Genomic DNA, 17,452 nt, shown 5'->3' with positions numbered 1-17,452 from the left:
TGAAAATATCCTTTATCATCCAGGAGGGGAGATGATTGTACCATTGTGAAGGTGGTACCTGTTCTTTGTCGGGCTCTTCTGTAGTGCAGGAGGAGTTAATGTAAGTTCTTGAGTGAACAGGAGCCTGTAGCTCTTGGTAGGTCCATAGCAGGTGGCCAATATATAATGGAACTGGAAGGATATCCTCTTTTGGCAGCAAATAAATACAGCTTTGCTGATGAAAGTTGTTTTTCTCTGTCAAGGTAAAGCTCAGACAATGTTAATGTTTGAAAACAGCAGGGCTGACACAGTGGAAGGAAATCCTTTCATGCCTCGTAGCGGAAGATAGGCATGAGGCTGCAATATATACATCCCTGCAGCTGATCTGAGGTACAGTTGTTTTGGTCAAATACAATCCTGAACTGACTCCAGCTTGTGCACAGGAAAGGTAAAAGTAGATAAAGGTGCCAGCTGTATGTAGATGGAGAATTTCCTTTGATTAGCAGGAGAGGAAGAATCTCTCCTAGGAGCACTCATCCTAACGCTGTCCCTGATCCAAGAGTTGCAGAGTTCATTCACTTAGCACTGCCTATACCCTCTTGGCCAGTGCAAAGCAGGCACAGAGCTGCCGGATGTTTGCAGGCCAGGAAGAGTTTGGAGCAAGCACAGAGCTGCAAGGTCACTTGGGACTCAGGGCTTTTTTAAACACCAGGACATGGTGGAATTATGTATCAGCTAGGAAAAAATATGAACCAGGGTGCAAGTGAAGAGGTAGAACCAAGGAGAACTTATTGTTTAAGGGTTTTCTGTTAACTCTGTTAGTGGGATCTGTGCAATTTTGGCTTATGTTGTTAGTGTAAACAAAGCAGATAGCAAAGAGATGCTAGTCTTTGTGAAGGTCGAGAAGCTGCCGCTTGGCTGCTAGCTGTGAGTCTGTGAATGTCATTTAACCCTGTATTATTTCTGACGTTAATACTGAGCCAAATATCATGGTTTGTTTTGACCTCTCCTGTACAGGACGATGTACCATACGAATCAAAAGTCTGTCGTAAGCTCTTTGGGTGGAAATCAAACAGGACTCCGTCCCCTTTCAATAGACTGGTTAATTTTCTCATTCATTGTTTCATTAATTTACAAAATCACTAACTCATGTGCTTATGAGCAGTCGGTTTCCTAGCTGATGGTGGGAACTCATCCTTGCTCCTCTGTTGTGGTACTGTGCCCCTGCATTGTGGTGGGAGTCCTGAGAGCCTCAGCCATGAGGATGCTGCTGGCTCTGCTTGAAAGGCTTTTGGGGTAAGCTGATGTGTCTACACCTTCCAGTGTGTAAGCTGGGGCTCTACCATTCCTGTGAGTTGTTCCAGATAATTTTGAGGAGTTTCTGTGTTGTCAGAAACTGCCCATCCATTGATTCTGCACAGCTGCGAGGGCAGTGTGCCTCATCTCATCGTGCTGAACATCTGTAGAGTTCTTGTTTCAGCCTGGTCGTGCAACTCCAGCACTGGTCAGCCTGAGCTGTGGTGGTTGCGCACTGTGTGTTGGGCCACAGCCTGAACTGTGGGAAAAGCCACAGTCAAGCAATGCCTGTGCCAGAGAATGCCTGTTGTACAAAAGTTAGGTTGCTTAGACCAGCCCAGTTCTAACACGTAGTCTAGAGTGTCAGTTTGGATTTAGTAGAGCTGTGAGGTAATACGTAGTTGCTATAGTTCATCTGCTTGTGGGCATGTCTTTAGATTTACTTTTATGAAATGTTTCTAGTTTTTTCAACTCAACTGCAGGTCCAGATTGAATGTGTGATTCTTTGATTTGTTGGACCTGACAGTGTTTATTCAGTGGATGATTTTATGATGTTGACTTTTGTGCCTCTGAAATAGCACTGCGTTGTTCAGAACTGGTACGCTGGGTGTAAATCGAAGAATGAAAATCTATCTTGCACCAGCACTTGATGTTGATATGAGAGCTCTGATCCCTTCAGTCCTGCAGGCAGAGCAGTGAGTCTTTGTGTGAGAGTAAGCAGCATGCGGGGGTTGGTTTGTAGGCACTGTTATGGTCTCCCATTGACCTTCAGGATGGTCAGTGCTCAGTGAACCTGCCCAAATCCTGCGTGACAAAGTTGTCTGCTGAGGTCTGCAGCAAGCTCTTCTGTTCCCCTCACTGGCCCTAAAGTCCCACATCGTGTCTGCAGACTTCTGGTTTTCATGAAGACTCGTGTAATTAAATTTGGTCATGAATATTTTGGAAAAACAAATCCACCCCTAATGAGCTAATGAAGTCTTGACTACTAATAGTTCTGAAAGAGCTGCTAGCTGCGTTGTGAAATCAGTTTCAGCATTCCCAACAAGTTCTGTTCCAGCTGTTGGATCGTTTATAGAAGAAACTAGTACAGACAAGCTCCGTGCTGACTGCAGAGTGAGACTCTGGTGAAGCACAAATGGTGACAGCTGCCATTAATTTTTTTTAACTTCTGCACTCCTAAAGAAGCATGCCAGTTCTGTTTCTGTCCCAGCTCTCTTCTAGAGGTTGAACGAGGAGGATGCCCATAAATATAAATCATGGGTTGCTTCTGAGCTCTCCATGCAGAAAAGTTTGAATTTCTCCTAGGGACCTGTTGAAGACATGACAAAGTAGAACAGAAGCCTGTTAGGATAAATGATGATGGCACTTCTAAGTACAAGCACAACTGTTGCTTATGAGCAGAGTAATTGGCCCTTACTATTGTCTACCAATTAAAAACATCTGCTCCTAGGCCGTATTAAATCTTATTTTGGAGATAATTGGGTGAGGGGGATGAGTAAAAATGCTGCTCCCTTTGAAAGGGCGGTATCGCTGTGTCCCTGCAGGGATGGCAGTCACTCATTCTGCAGATGCAGGGACCTGCTCTCACATCTCTGCACTGGGAGAGGTTCCCAAACCAATGGGGAAGAGGTGGACGGCTCAGGCTGGTGCAGGTTCCAGCCCCACTGTGTCTCGGGAGGCAGAAGCCCCCTGCCAGCATCAGTGAGCTTTTCTTCGCTCGTTGGAGGGGGACCCACAAATGAGCTAAGGGGTATTTAATTCCCAAGAAAATGCTCTGTATCTAAAAGTGGGAGGGAACCTCTGCGGGGGCTGTTTTTCTCTAGATCTTGAAGCAATTTGGAATAGCTAGGTAAGTGGATTTAGTTTTTATTAAAATCATTCAACAAGACAAATTTAAGTAAGACAGGATGGATTGCAGTGTAGTATATGAGATAGTTTCAGCTGATCCCCCCCGATATAAAACATCTGAGCAGATGTAACACATTTAAAATACTAAACCCTACACTCTTCTACCCCTTCAAAAAAGTAAGGAACCCACAAAACCACAAAAAAAAAAAGACATAACTTGGAAAACTTCATTTGTATTTTGTCCAGACTTGGACCTATAGCATTTTGCTTTTAGTCTAACTGACTTAGCTGTGTAGCCATGATTGGATCACTCCTGCTTTATTCCTCCCATTGTCTGACACTCCTTGCTGGAACTCCGCTTATCTGAGCCAAGCTATCAGTAGCTGCTGTTCAGCTGTCTCATAACCTTGGTAGCTCTGAAGCATTTGTGCTGATCGTGGAGCCATGTGCGTGACTTCTCTTCTACGAGTGGATGCTTGGCATTTTTTGGGCAGTAACTCCTACGGGATGCCCAAAAACACACTGACTCATAGTGAGTTCAGACTGTGGAGCCCAGCCTGCTGCCTGCGATTATGATGAGGAAATAAACAGGGTGATGGCCCAGTGCATCACACCTTTGGGCTGGGAACTGGGGCAGCAGCTGCGGATAGGAGGAGCGTCAGGAATGAGCTATTTGTAACTGTTGCCCCATCCATTTTCCCCAAGGGGAAAGGGAAATCCAGCTGTCAGAAATCAAATTGAGGTTTGTGAAATGGTTACGGACGGAAACTTTGGAATTTGAGCTCTTCCCTCTTCTTTTCCTATGAAAATGAAGGAGGTGCAACGTGCTCACAGTGCAGCCTCTGCCAGAGATGACTGGTGCTGGGCGAGCTCTGCCATGGGAATCCGGTCCCTGAGAGCTGGGCTGACCCGGCTGCCATTTGCTGTGGTGACTCACTGCAGCCAGCGAGGTCACTGCTGATTCTCTGCCCCTTTTGCCTCTCTCCATCACACCTTGCACATGGTGCGTGGCACTCTGTCAGCTGGTTGCAGTGATTGCAGACCCCTGCGTTTAGAGGAAGTGAACAAGCACTGGGTGGTTGTTAGTCCAGGACCTGTATCGCCTGTCACTTTTCTGCCTTCAGCGTCCAGCAAGAAAGATATGGTTTTTGCAAGGCCTGGCAGCCAGCAAATGTTCAGGCGTTGTTTGAATAGGGAGATCAACAAGGTCATCCTCAGAAATCCGCTGTGGTTTCTAATTTTATACAGTTGAAAATGCCCAGAAGGCAGAAAGATGTTCAATTTCTGTCGGTAAGTAGGTCTTGGTTATTCATCAGAGTAAGTGTTTTTTGTATTAAGAATAGCTGCTGTGTCTTAGCGCTTCCTTCCATTGTCACAGCTCTTCCTTGAGCAGTGGAAACGTTTGGGGTGGTTTAAATTACATTTATGGTAGTAATTAGGTTTAGACAACTTTGCAGTTCACTGATCTAAACATACATGTACATGAACAGCACTGGATTTTTTCCTCCTCCTTCGCTCCCCCAGGCCATGGCAGCACCAAGCAGACAGCAGCGCGCTGCCTTCTGTTTGCCTTTTGCTTTTGTCCAGTGGCCACGAGCCTCAGGGCAAGGCAGTAAACTGCATGCAAATAATCATTTGGGTTTTGGTGTTTGCAGTAAGTCTTTTTATTTTTTTTAATGTTTTATGGCTTCAGTGTTTCAGTTTCTCACAACTGAATTATTGTGAACCATTTAAATGCTGTTTTTTTTTTCCCTTTGAAAATTTTTTTTTAAACATGAGATTAAAAGGCACTTGCGTGCCCACAATCTCTGCTTAGGATTCATCTGTTTGTGCTGTTTGCCCACCACCCAGCGTCCTAATCCTCTGTTACAACTCCTCAGCGCAGTAAAGCAGATTATGTGCTCTGACACAGGGCTCATGGCTCTCGTGTTTTGCTTTAAGCAGGGCCTGACCTGTTCGCTGTCGGGTCTGAGCCATCCTCGCTGTGCGGAGCAGGGAGGGTCAAGGGGTGATGCTGCACGTGGTGCTTTACCTCCATCACTTGCTGGATTGGTACAGGCACACCTGGGGGAGCTGGGGTTTCTTTCCCAGTAGCATGACAAATTGAGTCTTGCCTTGCGCTTCCCGGGGCCTGGGAAGAGAACTGCTGCTTCTTGCTGGCTGTTGAGCCAGGAGGTGCCAGTTTGGTCTTGCAGGGCAGAGCAGAGAGCCTATGTGTCTTTGCATTGTGCTGTGCCCCAGGCCATGGCCTGGGTGCTGCCTCCATGGCAGGCTGGGAGCAAGCTGGGACCTGGATAATCTCACCGCCTTGGTGACTCCAGAAACTGTAATCTGTTAATCTTAATGGCTCCACGTGATGAGTAGGTAATGCTGTTTGAGTATTTTCTTGATCTGTGATGGAGTGGAGGGGGTTCAAATTACTTTTGGGCTTTCCTAATATTCAGTACTCCATAAAAATGAACCTTTCTAGAGGAGGAAAGGATCGTATGAAAGGGCTTGGAGCTGCGTTCAGATTTTGCACTCTACTTCAGGTCGCAGTGTCTTTCTCTTGCATTTGATTCTCTTGCTAACAAATTACTTTGGGGGATGCCTGGCAAATGAAATGCTGCCTCAAGGTGCTGAGTGCAGGGCCTGGTCACCGTGCTCCATCCGACCCACAGCGCTGCCACCGAGCTCTGCTGGGGCCATGTGCCTGTGCACTGACAGTCCCTGGGATGGCAGAGGGACCTGGAGCCTTTGGGTCTCCAGACATCATGTGCTACGCCCAGCTGAAATTCCTCCCTGTCTGAAAGTGTGAGGGTTATTTTACCCTCTCCTTTTTGGTCCTGAAATAAAATAAATAAATCAGGCTTCCTGAGCAAGTCAAGACACGTTGGTTTGGCAGGATCCATAGATACCTTCAGAAATAACTCATGCACTAAAGCCGTGACGTTGGCAGTGCTGGGCTGGTACCAGTGATTCATGGGAACAAAGCAACTGCTGGGAGCGCTGGCATGCCTCTTTGTCTCCATATTTGAGTAAGATGATCTCGCCCTGGTTAGCCTGGCTCATCTCTAACGACATCAGGAGGTCTCTCCTGGTGAACTGAAACTCAAAACCAGAGTTGGAATATTTATCCTGGTTGAGTCTGTCCTCAGTTAGTTGAGCCTCTGTGCCCTATTCCTCCTCCTCTTCTCACAAACTGGGAAATAAAGTGGATGATTATTCCTCTGAATTGCCACAAATAACCAGACTGGAGTGAATGTGCACAAGGCTCCAAGTGGTGTACAGCTGTTACGTGCACCTCATTATCCAATTAGGCCTTACATTTTCTGTAATGCTTGCTTACTGCTTTATATGAGTGATTAAATGTACTACTGAAGAATTCTATTTTCATTCTGAATCCTTTAATTTCTGCTTAGCTTTGCAACAAGCCTGGCTGAATTATTGCTGTTGCTTTAGGAACCTGTGACGATGCAGCTAGCTCATAGCTGTGACTGTCTCTGTCTGTCTGAAAATCTAACAAAAAATCAAAGCAGCTGGCTGGAGTTAGCAAAGGAAATGGGACGAGAAGAAAAATAGCTGAGGGATAAAAGAAAGGCAGTACTGGGCTGTTGTGCCCATCTACTTCCAGTCCTGGCAGCTTTTGTGTAACCAAGAAGGAGCAGCCTGAAACACAACTGCTTGTTTTAGGGCAAGGTGTGCTTGGTTTGAAGCTTTCTGGAGCCAAATGTGCTCACAAATGTTTCTGGCTTTGCTGCTGCTTGATCTCTTGTCTTTCAATAGCTGAGCCATCTGTGTGGTCACGTGGAATCGTAGACTGTCTGTGTTGGAAGGGACCCCTGAGGGTCATCATCACCAACTCCTGACTCCATACAGGGAAATGTAAGAGTTAAACCGTATATCCGAGAGCATTGTCCAAGTGTTTTTGTTTGCTCAGGAGACAATGTCCAACAGAATATATCTAATTTAATGTATATACAGTGCCTTACACTTCTGCCAGGTGTAGCCCTACAAAAACTCTTGTCGTGTACTTGAATGAAAGCGTAAGAACAGCTTTGAAGGCTTTTAGCATGTTAGTAAGGTCTTAGTGTTGGATGTATTCTGATTGCATGTTGCCTACATATAATTCAGTGCTGCTGTAAAAGCTCCTGGATGGACTTTCTTTCCAAGTGTGGATTTCACAAGCTGAGACTTCCAGGATGATATATTGGGTTGTTTATCTTGGATTGGGGCGTATGTAGGGAAGCTGCATGGATAACCTGAGCTGTGAATCCGATCTCTTATGAAACTCGTTAGGAATGGAAGACAGAATGTAAATGCAAGGACTGTGGAACTGCTGGGGTAGTTCAGCTGTCTGGGATAATCCTCCCCTAAAACAAGTCTGTCTGAGGGGGTGGGGGTGGATCTGATGGGAATTTGGGTGGTTGGGTTGTGTTACTTGTGGGACAAATGGGGTGCATGCTTGCAAGGTGGGGTTGCAGTGGCTAGACTAATGCTGCAGCTGGGAGAAGGGCTGTATTAATGGGTAGGAAGAAACTGAGATTGCTTCTTTGCATGCTTTCATGAGGGATTGTCTCCAAAATAGCTGCTGCTGCCCTTTTAAGCCATCTCAGGCAAAGCAGGCTGACCCATAGATCCAGTCTTACCGGAGCATTGGAAACGAGTGCAGTTATTACCTGTGCCAAAGAAACTTTGCATGTCTTCATTAAGGAAACTTTAAACAAATGACTTATTTGTAACTTCGACTTCAGGATGGAGAATAATAAATGTTAAAGGGAAGTTATAGAAATACTGTGAAAGGAGATTTGGTGGGGAGAATGGGAATAGTAGAGGGAGGATAAGAACTGTTAGGTACAGCAGAGAGATGGGGAGTGTGCTTGTTTTAATCCTTTGCTTGTTCCTACACTGCTTGGTGGTGAGGCGTTAAAGAAGGATCTGGATCTCGCAGAATGCTTTCTGAAGGTGTCATGGGTTTATGCTGCTCTTTCAACACCAGTGTCTTCTATAAAACCGTGACTTACTCAGTGCCAAGCTATGGCAGGGCATGCTGGATTTGCTTTTTTAATGAGTGTTCTTTTTTTTGTGGTTGTTGTTGCTTAGTGTGTTCTGTTTTGTTTTGTTTTGTTGCCTCCCTCCCTCCCCTTTCCCTGCCAGGTAATTTGGTTTTTCTCCTGTCTCAAGCGAAGTAAAATTTTGACCAACTCCTCCTCCCCAGCGCTGCCCGTGGGAGTTTCTTTTTCGCAGGGCTGAGACTCGGTGATTACTGAGCAAGCTTCAGCTTGGGCGCAGGCTTGGAATAGCTCCTTCCTATTCTCCGACCGTGCCGAGTGCTGGATGCTGGCCTTGTGCCGCGTCCTTCAGCTGCGTTCCAGGCGGGGAGCTCAGCCCTGGCGGGGCTGCCTTGAAGTCCCAGGTGTATTTACTGTGACTCCTGCTCCATCCTGGGGAGGGCGGATGGGGAGGGAGGAGAGAACGGGTGCAGGTACCCAATCAGCTGCACACCTGCCCGGTGAGGAGGAGCAGCCCTTGGCAGTTGGTTGCGGGCTCCTTGGCTCGACAGCAGCGCTTGGCACGGTGCGGATGGGCTGACTGCTGCTCCCTTCCCACCAAACATGGACAAGCTCGGCAAGCGGGGCTCTGGGTTTGCCAGGACCCGCATCCCGCGGCCCCAGGTGGTGCTGCGGCCGATGCAGCCGGCCAGCTGCTCCTGCAGGTACGGGCTTTGGGCTGGGGCACGGCTCTGTGCGCGTTCATTGCTTCCAGACAGCAGGAGGGAGGTGAGGGGAGAGACCTGTGGCAGGGGAGATGGAAAGGAGGTAGATTTCCAGAGGCAATCAGGTTGTAGAATGCTCCCTTAAACTGTGCTTCAGCTGCCTTGATTGTGAAAACCGAATGCGCTAAATTTTCCTTTTTTTGTATAAACCTGATAGTTTTGTCCTCTGGTATCAGTGCAGCAAAGTGGGGGTGGGAGCTGCAGGTGTGTGTGTGTTGGGGGCAGTGCTGCGGGGGCTGCCGTGGGGACCGTGTGCATCTTCTCCGGTGGCAGTGAAGGAGCCATAGCAACGTGTGTGCTTTGGTGGCTTTTTGGTGACTTAAAGAGCTGTGGGAAGGTCAGAACTGCTCAGTTGTAAATATTCTCCAAAACTTGTGTGCTGAGAGGTGCAACAACTGCAGAGGGAGTGAGTTCACTTTACAAACCCCATCCTCTCTGGGCTTACTGGATATCAGCTTTAAGACTGCATTTAAAGCCTGTTTGCATCAGCTTGAAAATTGCGCTAAGTTTCAGAATGCCTCCCTGCTGCACTAATTGGTGTGGGTTGGCTTTGTGTGAATGCAGCTGCAGCACACCCCCCCCCCCCATGTCTCTCTCTGGCTTCTCCCTTTTCCTGGTCTGTTTTGGCTGCGTGTGTAGGAGCAAGAAAGGACGGCTTGAGAAGATCCTGGTCAAAATTCGAGATTAAAAAAATAAATCTTGAGGGGAACGACATAGCAGTAATATAGTAAATTACTTTAACTTATCCATGCATAAGAGAGCTAAACTAATGCTTGAAGACTATTGCAGGGTTTCTTTGTCCATTAACGATGTCAGTTTTATGCCAAGCGAGCTGGGTTTGTTCCAGCATGTGTGTGTACTGGTGCCAGAGTAACTCTGTGGTTGGATCTGAGGAGGTGCAACAGCAGAACACCCCGTTTGCTCACTAGCTTTGGCCAGGACTTGTTACCAGTGGCACTTAGTATCCATTCATCCAGCCCTGACAGCAAGTGAGATACGTCCCACGCTTACCCACGCTCCTGCGGTGGCACAGAGCTGTCATATGCCTGTACGATGAGGCAGTTGTGAAATGGTGCGTGGAACATCCTCGTGGTCTGATTAATTACCTTTAACGACTCTTCAGTTTTGCAGCAGTCACTGTAGGATGCTCGCTGCGTTCCCGTTTGGAGCGTGCGGTGTTGTCACGTCCCCAAAGTGCTCCTGACAAAAGGCAGCTGCTGCCCCAGCGTTCCCCATCCCAGTGCTCCTGGTGCCCAGCATTGTGCTGTGCGGGGGCAGGCTTTGCAGGCAGGACCCCGGCTTGCTGCTGCTGCAGGGGGTTATCTTGCCCTCAGCAGCTGCTTGGGATCCACTCCCAGCTTGGTAGCTATTCTTGGAAGGCTTGCTTTCTGCGCAGCCAGCGTTTCTTCCTCTCACTACTTGGCCTCCAGTTAAGGGCTATTTATAGGTCATCAGCGAGTGGAGGCTTTTCATGGCAGTATAATAGCCAAGCAGTTTGTCTTAGGCATTATAACTCATGTGAGAAATCCAAGTGAGGGCTTTGTATCTCATTTTTCCATGTTCTGGCACCCCTAGGCCTCTTATGCACGAAGTGTAGCTCGATTTGTAGTGTACCTCTCAACCCCTCCTTGTTCTGTGCTGACCAGCAGCTTACTCTTGTCGCCTCTTTGTAGTCCCTTGCCTGTTCTCATATATTGGAACAACGCGTTATCATTGCGCGTTCTTTGCTCTAATGTAGGCACAGCTGGTTGGGATGGGCTTCGTCATGAGAAGAAGTTAAGTACAACATTAATGCAGTTGTGAGATGTTCAGGTAAATCTGTGCTTTTGTAAAAACTCCTTGTTTGAATGAATCATCTCAAAACCAAGTCGAGAATGCCTTTTGTAGAGGATCCAGGCATGCTCCGAAAGCTACATGGCCGCTCTCCTGCTCTTCTCCGAACATGGGAAGCTGAGGTGTACGCGTGGAGCATCTTGCCTAAAGTCACAGGTGACGGGAGTAAAGGAAGTGCATCTCGTCTGATGTAAGGTAGCAGGCACGTGTTTTGGGGATGGGTTTAGTAACTGGGAGGCACTGACTCATTGCAGCCTTGCTGAAGTCCCTGGCACTGCAGGGCTGTGACAGACAAGTCACTAACGGGCATGAGTAGCCTCTTAGTTAACGAATCTTGCGTAAATGTACAACAGATCAGTCCAAAATGGCACTGAGTACTGCAGTGCTGCTAGCTGTTGTTCTCCCTGTGCCCCTTTCTCCCAGCATGATGTCTGCGTGCTGAAATCCTTTCCTGCTTGGCACACCTTGCTGGGGCAGGGACAGTGAGCAGCGGGCAGGGACCAGTGCAGGAACGTTACAGGGAAACAAAAAACAGAGAGGGCATGGCTTGTGGCTTCCAAGGCCAAAGCAAATCTGAACATGGTGGAGCAGTCTGTCAGGAGCTGACAGACTGAACTAAACGTGGCTTTAGTTGTTTTTGATTTGTCTGTATCTGCATGGGCTTATTAATCCCATGTTTATTCTGCTTTCAGTTTCGGTCTGAGAGACCTCCAGGCAGATCTGTAATTACAGGCAAATTTTGCTCTTCCTTGGCTTGCTTATTTAGACACCTAGGAGGCAGAGTGGAGATAAGCCTGTTTCAGATTGAGGGCTGGGACGTGAGTGTTGAGGAGGAGTTTCTTCGCCCTTAAACACTTACTTCCAGGTAAATTGCAACTTATGCTTTATTTGAAACTTGCAGTGCTGTGTTGGACGTTATCTCAAGAGTTGAAGCCCGGCACAAGCCGTGATGAGGATGCAGTGCTAAAGCAGTGCCTTACACAAAAGCTGCAATACTGAAGGATTTCAGTCGCTTCAGTGCTGGGCAGATAACCACTGTTTTGTCTTTCTGGTGTCGCTCGGGATGTCGGGACAGGAGCTGGGGAGTGGCCGTGTTGTTGTGGTGGTGATAGGGGAAAGCTGGACCTGCTCTCAGTGACTCCTCCATGCAGAGCCATCCGGCGTGTCCTCGTTATCTCTTGCAGAACAGGCTCCTTCAAAACGACCTGAAGTGACACTGCTCCCAGAGCTGCTTGCATAATGGAAGATCTTGATGAACTGATTGCTGTGTTACTGAAAACAAGCTGTAATCTTATTAGCAAACTGTAGTAGTGACATCTTAACTATTCTCACTCGTGCTGTAGATACCTTCAAGTGTGTCATCCCTTGGATAGGAAGTCCCTGCTAAAAGGCCTTAATGCAAACACAGGTGGGGTTTGGCAGCAGCACAAAGTGGGCTGGGGGCCCTATGGTTTTCTGTGGTGTTACCCTCTGAGACGGAGTGTGTGTCAGTGATAGATGTATGAGCAAATCCCCTGTGGTCAGAGATACGCAAAGGTATGTCAGCAGTGGCAGACTGCTGCTGAGATTGCTTTGATTCTGGTTCTAAGCCTTGGCTTAGTTAAGCTAGTGAAAGTTAAGCGTGCTGAGTATATGGGGTAAGTTTCTGTTCATCTTTGCCACGGTAGCTTGATAATTAGGCTGTCTTTACTTTTCTGGTCTGATCTAAGAAGCTTGAATAGCACTCCAGTATTGCTCTTCCTCTCCATGGGTGGAGGGGGATGCAGCCTATGTTGGAGACTGCCCACAAAACCCAGAGGATTGAAAGGATAAGGGTCAGTCTTTAGAGTCAGACTTGAAGGATTTGCAACAGTTTGATATAGTCCTTTGGGTGACTTCTGAACCGATTCTGTTCTGTTTGTAGAGAAGTTACGGAGCTTTTGCCCGCCGGACGTCTCTTGTGTTATACTTGCTATCCGTGTGCTGCAAATTGTAATTCTGAATGATGTAGCTAATTGTGCATGCTTCATCTGAGGTCTTGACAACTGCACTGATATCTTTCAGCCAGGTTCTGTTATCATATTAATATTTATGTATTTGAAAGAAAGACTGAGATTTAAACTTCCAATTCCTTAAGTAAGATCTATCTATCTAAGTATACTGATATATTAGACTTGTGGATTTTTTGTTCTTTTTCAAACACTGCTGTGCATTGTTTCTTGATACCTTTATCCTACTGCTTGACTTTTAAACAAGAAAATCTATCACATTGTGAACTGTGATGGTCTGACCTTCCGAGTTCTTCAGCTGGATTTAAACTGCTTGCTCAGGATCTTGCAAGCAAATTAAGAGGGGCTTTTTCCTACACGTGCATACTTGCTGGTTTTGTTTTGTTTCCTTTAATCTTGTGCTCTTGTGCTCTTTGATTGTTTTTGACCTTGCAGCAAATTGAAAGCTGGTAAGATGTGCGTGTTTAGTGACGTTGACATATTTTTGTTCTCCAACTCAGTTTCTTTATCTGTCAAAATACTGCAACCAGTTGATAAAATAATTTCTCTCTTTTTTCCTTTCAGAAGAGTTTGTTTGGTGCCAGGAATCTGAAGCGCACTGATGTGTTTTGGTGTGCTGTTCCTGACTTGCTCTTGAGGTTAATTCAGACTCCTTCCATCTATTTCTTTGTTTCATATGTGTCTTTCTTTGTACTCCAAATTTTTGGGGATGTCCTTAAAACTTGGTGATTGTGCGTGGAAGGGCTGCCTTGTATAGACTTAATTCTTCTGTCTGTGTTGCCTTTTTTTCACCTAAGCTTTTTCTGGAAACAGTATGAAAGGAATTCTATTTTCTTCACTTACACTGGTCACCTTCTGTTTTGTGTGAAATACTTAGAAAGAACCTTCTTTATTTGTTCATCTGCTTGGGAGGTGTTTCAGCGAGGGAAGGAGGTTGAGCAAGCAGTGATGTAGCCTGGGCAGCCACAGATCTTTGAGACGGCCTCTGATGGGCATGATTCAACCCTGGAATGAGCAAATGCATAGCAACAGTGTTTATTTTATTTTGACATTCAAGAGGGCCAAGAGTTGCATGAGTGTTTACAGTATATTTGCGGCGTGTTGACAGTATCTAGGAACAGATCGAAACCTACTCTGAGATTTCATATTCTAGTTCAGGACTGGTGAGCCACCGGCATTCTGTTGGCCTTTATTAAGGGCTTCCAGTGTTCCAAATGTTACAAGTCAGAGAAGATTTGTAGAAGAAATGAGAAAATGAACCATAGGAGGTCTGTGCCAGTCTAGATTCATGTCTCATAACTGCCAGTAATGCTGTTGAATCCAGACTAGGTGTGTTAGGTGAGGCAGCTGAATGAATCTGGAGCCCCACTGCAATTAGTGCCCTCCAACAAGAGCAGCGTATTCCACTGGGATGGTCGGTCCTGCCAGAATCGTTCCTTTATGGTTGCCCTTAGCTAGATCTTTCCACCATGTTCATTTTTTGCTGGGTTAATTTTTAAAACTTTATAATGTTAAGCTTGTGTGTGTGTTTGCAGTGCATCTGAGTGAACCTGATTATTCCACTTACTCTTTGCCCAGTTGCAACTGGGTGATTAACCTTTTAAGCCAACAATCTACACTTTAAATCTAAACTGTTGCTATGCTTATACGTCATAGACTGCCCTCCGTTGACTTGGGAATGTAATGAGGAAGAACAATCTCTTAGGTGCACTGAATCTCACATGAACCTTCCACTTGGCTAGCTGGGTTGATAAAGCAGTGTGTTCAGGAAAAAAAGACAGATCAGAAAATAAACCATTTTTAAAATTTTAAGGCCTCATTTTTGCTTTGGTGTTGTTCTGTGAGACTGGAACAATAGTGTTAGCTTAGCACCTGTAGAGCTGGGCTTCGGATCCTGGTAATGCTGTGTAGAGCTGCTTTGTGAGATTAGCATCCTGCACCTTGGTGAAATAGAGTCCAGTGCATCACTCTGCAGAGATGCTGAGAAAAGAGTTAAGATGGCTTCTGGGTTGTTCAACATACAGGTGGTTCAAATATGTCTCCCCTACAAGAGACATAGTGTGTGGTTAGCAGGGGAGCTTTTTGGTGCAGGGACTGCTAGGTGATGGGAATTACCAGCAGTGGAAGGAAGGAAGTTAACGGTGGATGGTGCAGAAGCACAAGACAGAGAGGGACAGGTGTGCTTACAGCAATTCATTATGGTCTAACAAAACAAATCTGTGTCCTTGGACCAGTATTACGTTGTACTGATATGGACAGAAGGTGCTGGTAGATCAGAAATAGCTGGTGGCAAAAGTATCGCCTGATGATCTGTGCTGTAGGGACGTTGGGACCCTTCTCAGACATACACCACAAATCTGCCCCAATGCTTTCCATGAGTGTGGCTCCACTCAGTCAAAGCATTGCCAGGATGCTGCGTTCAGGATCTGGGATATCTGGGTTAAGCCATGCAGAACATGGCTTAAAATGTTGGTAGGTTTTTCTGGTTTTTTTATTTTTTCCAGGCAGGCCTGTGGCAGGTGCAGGGAAGGCATTGTTAGAGCTACGTGTGCTGCAGGCTTCCCGCTGAGCGTGCACTTGATGCAAGCTGCTGCTTGGTTCTCAGGCAGGCTCTGCCAACCTGGATATCAGTTCTGTTTTGGCCTGAATCCATGGAGATCCCTGGGATGCTAGATGAGCCTGCTCTGAATTGGTTGAGCATGGAGGAAAAGCACATTATACAGCTACTTAGATCTATAAGATCCCACCCACTATGGTATAGTGCAGCATCTTATGACAAGAAGAGTAGTTATGTGCCTGCTAAATGCCCTTAGCAGAACAACTAGGGCAGCCTGTGAGACAGTTCCTTAGCCTACTCTGTGTTACGCTCTGAGGGACTGCTCTTCAGTGCAAATTTGGCTGCCATAGTGCTCCTCGTACTGATACTGGCCAAACCCAGGTTCCTCGATACTATCAAAAATCCTCCTCCTAATCTCTTGTTGCAAGTGGTGATTGCTCTTGGCTATCATGTAATAACATTATAATGGGCTATCATGGCAATGTTACATTGAAATGGGTTTTTTGATGGTAGCAAGGTGGCTTTGTTTAAACCTAATCCTCTTAAGGGAAGGCTGTCAGCTAATGCAAGGAGATGCAGAGGAGTAGTAAAGATGAAGAGTTAATACAAGCCAAGTGATCTAAAATTTTGACTCCTCATCTTAACTGTAACCATCTCCTAACTCCTTATCTGAATGGAGAAAGATACAGGTAGAAAGTTGAAAGAGAAAATCATGATTTGGGATGGTAGCTGTATTAGAACTGTGAAAAATGGATGTGAACTATGAAGACTGAAAAGAAATAAAAATCTTGGTTGGAACATTGAAGTGCTCTGCCGGGCTGTGGAGTGGGATCCCAGCTTCAAGGCTGGTATTTGGATATCCAGGAGTAGGGAGGGTAAAAAGATGAGGATGGATAATAAACAAACGAGGCACCTCTGCCCTTGTCAGAGGTGGGCTGTGTGGTGTAAGTGCTCTTTTCAATCTTTAACTTTTGTGTCCCTGTAAAACAAACAAAAGACTTCTTAGTTGTGCTCTCAGTGCTGCTGCCGGCTCCAGATGTTCCTGCACTGATGGTTATCGCTTTAGGTTTGACCTTTAGAAGAGAGGCTGCTTCCACGCTTGTTAGAAAAGTGTGGGCATAATATGCAAGTGCACGCGTAACCAGAAGCACAGAGTATCCTACAACACGTGCCATCCAGTTGTTAGGTCTTCAAATTTAATATTTCAAGATTTGGAATGCTTCTTTTAATTTAGTGCCAGAACTGCTAGTAATGGCTTTCCAGCATAAAGGGAACTTAAACTTTCCAGATGTTTTGCCCCCACTAATTTTCTTGGTCCTTCTGGAGCTGGGAGGTGAAATTGATTTGAGTGATAGTGTTGCCATCATGGTTTTTCGAGGCATAAGGCTCGATCTGTTTTTCTGTCATGCAACTGGAAAGCAGTTCTGCTCTGTTTGGTGGCGTTGGCTGTTCATAGATATTCCTGGTAATGTTTTTCAAGCCATCCAGCGTTGCTGTAGTGTGCAGTTTCTTGAATTGTGTATTGTAAGTTGAACCATAGAGGGATTTTATAAGTAGGGTACACTTATCCCTTCCTTTTTTTTTTCCCTTGTCTTTTAAAAAGATGTGCAGCAGGATTGCAATGACTTGCAGCCCTTTGAAGAGAATTAAAATTTGTTTTAGGAGAGGCATTATTTTATTAAATAATGAGAAACTCACAATTTCCTTCAGAGATGTTGAGAACCTGGCTGAGCTACACCAGCCTGGGACTTGGGCTGGCCATGAATTAATCAGCAGGATAATAAGAAAGTTTTGTATGTTTGGGTTTCCGAGGACTCTTCTACTGCTTTGTAGCTGAAAAATCTGGTCTGGGCAGGAAAAAAAAGGGCCTCAAACATGCGAGCAGTTTATTGCATGAACTGAACTGCAGTGTACGGAGCCGTGTCTGATTTTTGCATACAGAGGACGAACCTCCCGAGGTCGCTGAGCTGCAGCTGGGAGCTGTCAGACTCGCCAGATAAGCAGAGCACACATGTGCAAAGCTGGAAACACCTTGGTTGTGAAGGCAGTGTCTGTGCAAGGTTGGAGGGGGATCCTGGGAGCAAGGCTGGGAACGACAGGAGGTATCTCAGGCTGCTGGAAGGACAGCATGGGAAAGCTTGTGCTGGGACTGTGTCCTCCCGTGGGTTGGGACAGTAGTTATCTGCCCTCCTCTGG

General features: G+C 46.2%; 1 protein-coding gene across 6 annotated transcripts in view; it reads left to right on the top strand.

The window, feature by feature from the left end:
• Positions 1-17,452, top strand: part of ARHGAP40 (Rho GTPase activating protein 40) — a 39,454-nt gene that overhangs the window by 4,966 nt on the left and 17,036 nt on the right. The window contains exon 1 of one of the 6 annotated variants that reach the window (XM_021416522.1): positions 8,398-8,518. The exons of 4 other annotated variants lie outside the window; for them this stretch is intronic. Coding sequence is in view for 1 of the 2 variants with exons in the window: in XM_021416520.1 (XP_021272195.1) it covers positions 8,718-8,818 (101 nt within the window). In the remaining variant the exon portion in view is untranslated. Of the gene's footprint in view, positions 1-8,397; positions 8,519-8,552; positions 8,819-17,452 lie in introns of those variants that run through there. One more of the 6 variants, XM_021416520.1, reaches the window with a different exon arrangement.

The sequence above is a fragment of the Numida meleagris genome, chromosome 19 (genome assembly GCF_002078875.1).
Source record: "Numida meleagris isolate 19003 breed g44 Domestic line chromosome 19, NumMel1.0, whole genome shotgun sequence".
Taxonomy (NCBI): Eukaryota; Metazoa; Chordata; class Aves; order Galliformes; family Numididae; genus Numida; species Numida meleagris.
Note: the sequence above shows the minus strand (reverse complement) of the source record. Positions and strands in the feature narration are given on the sequence as shown.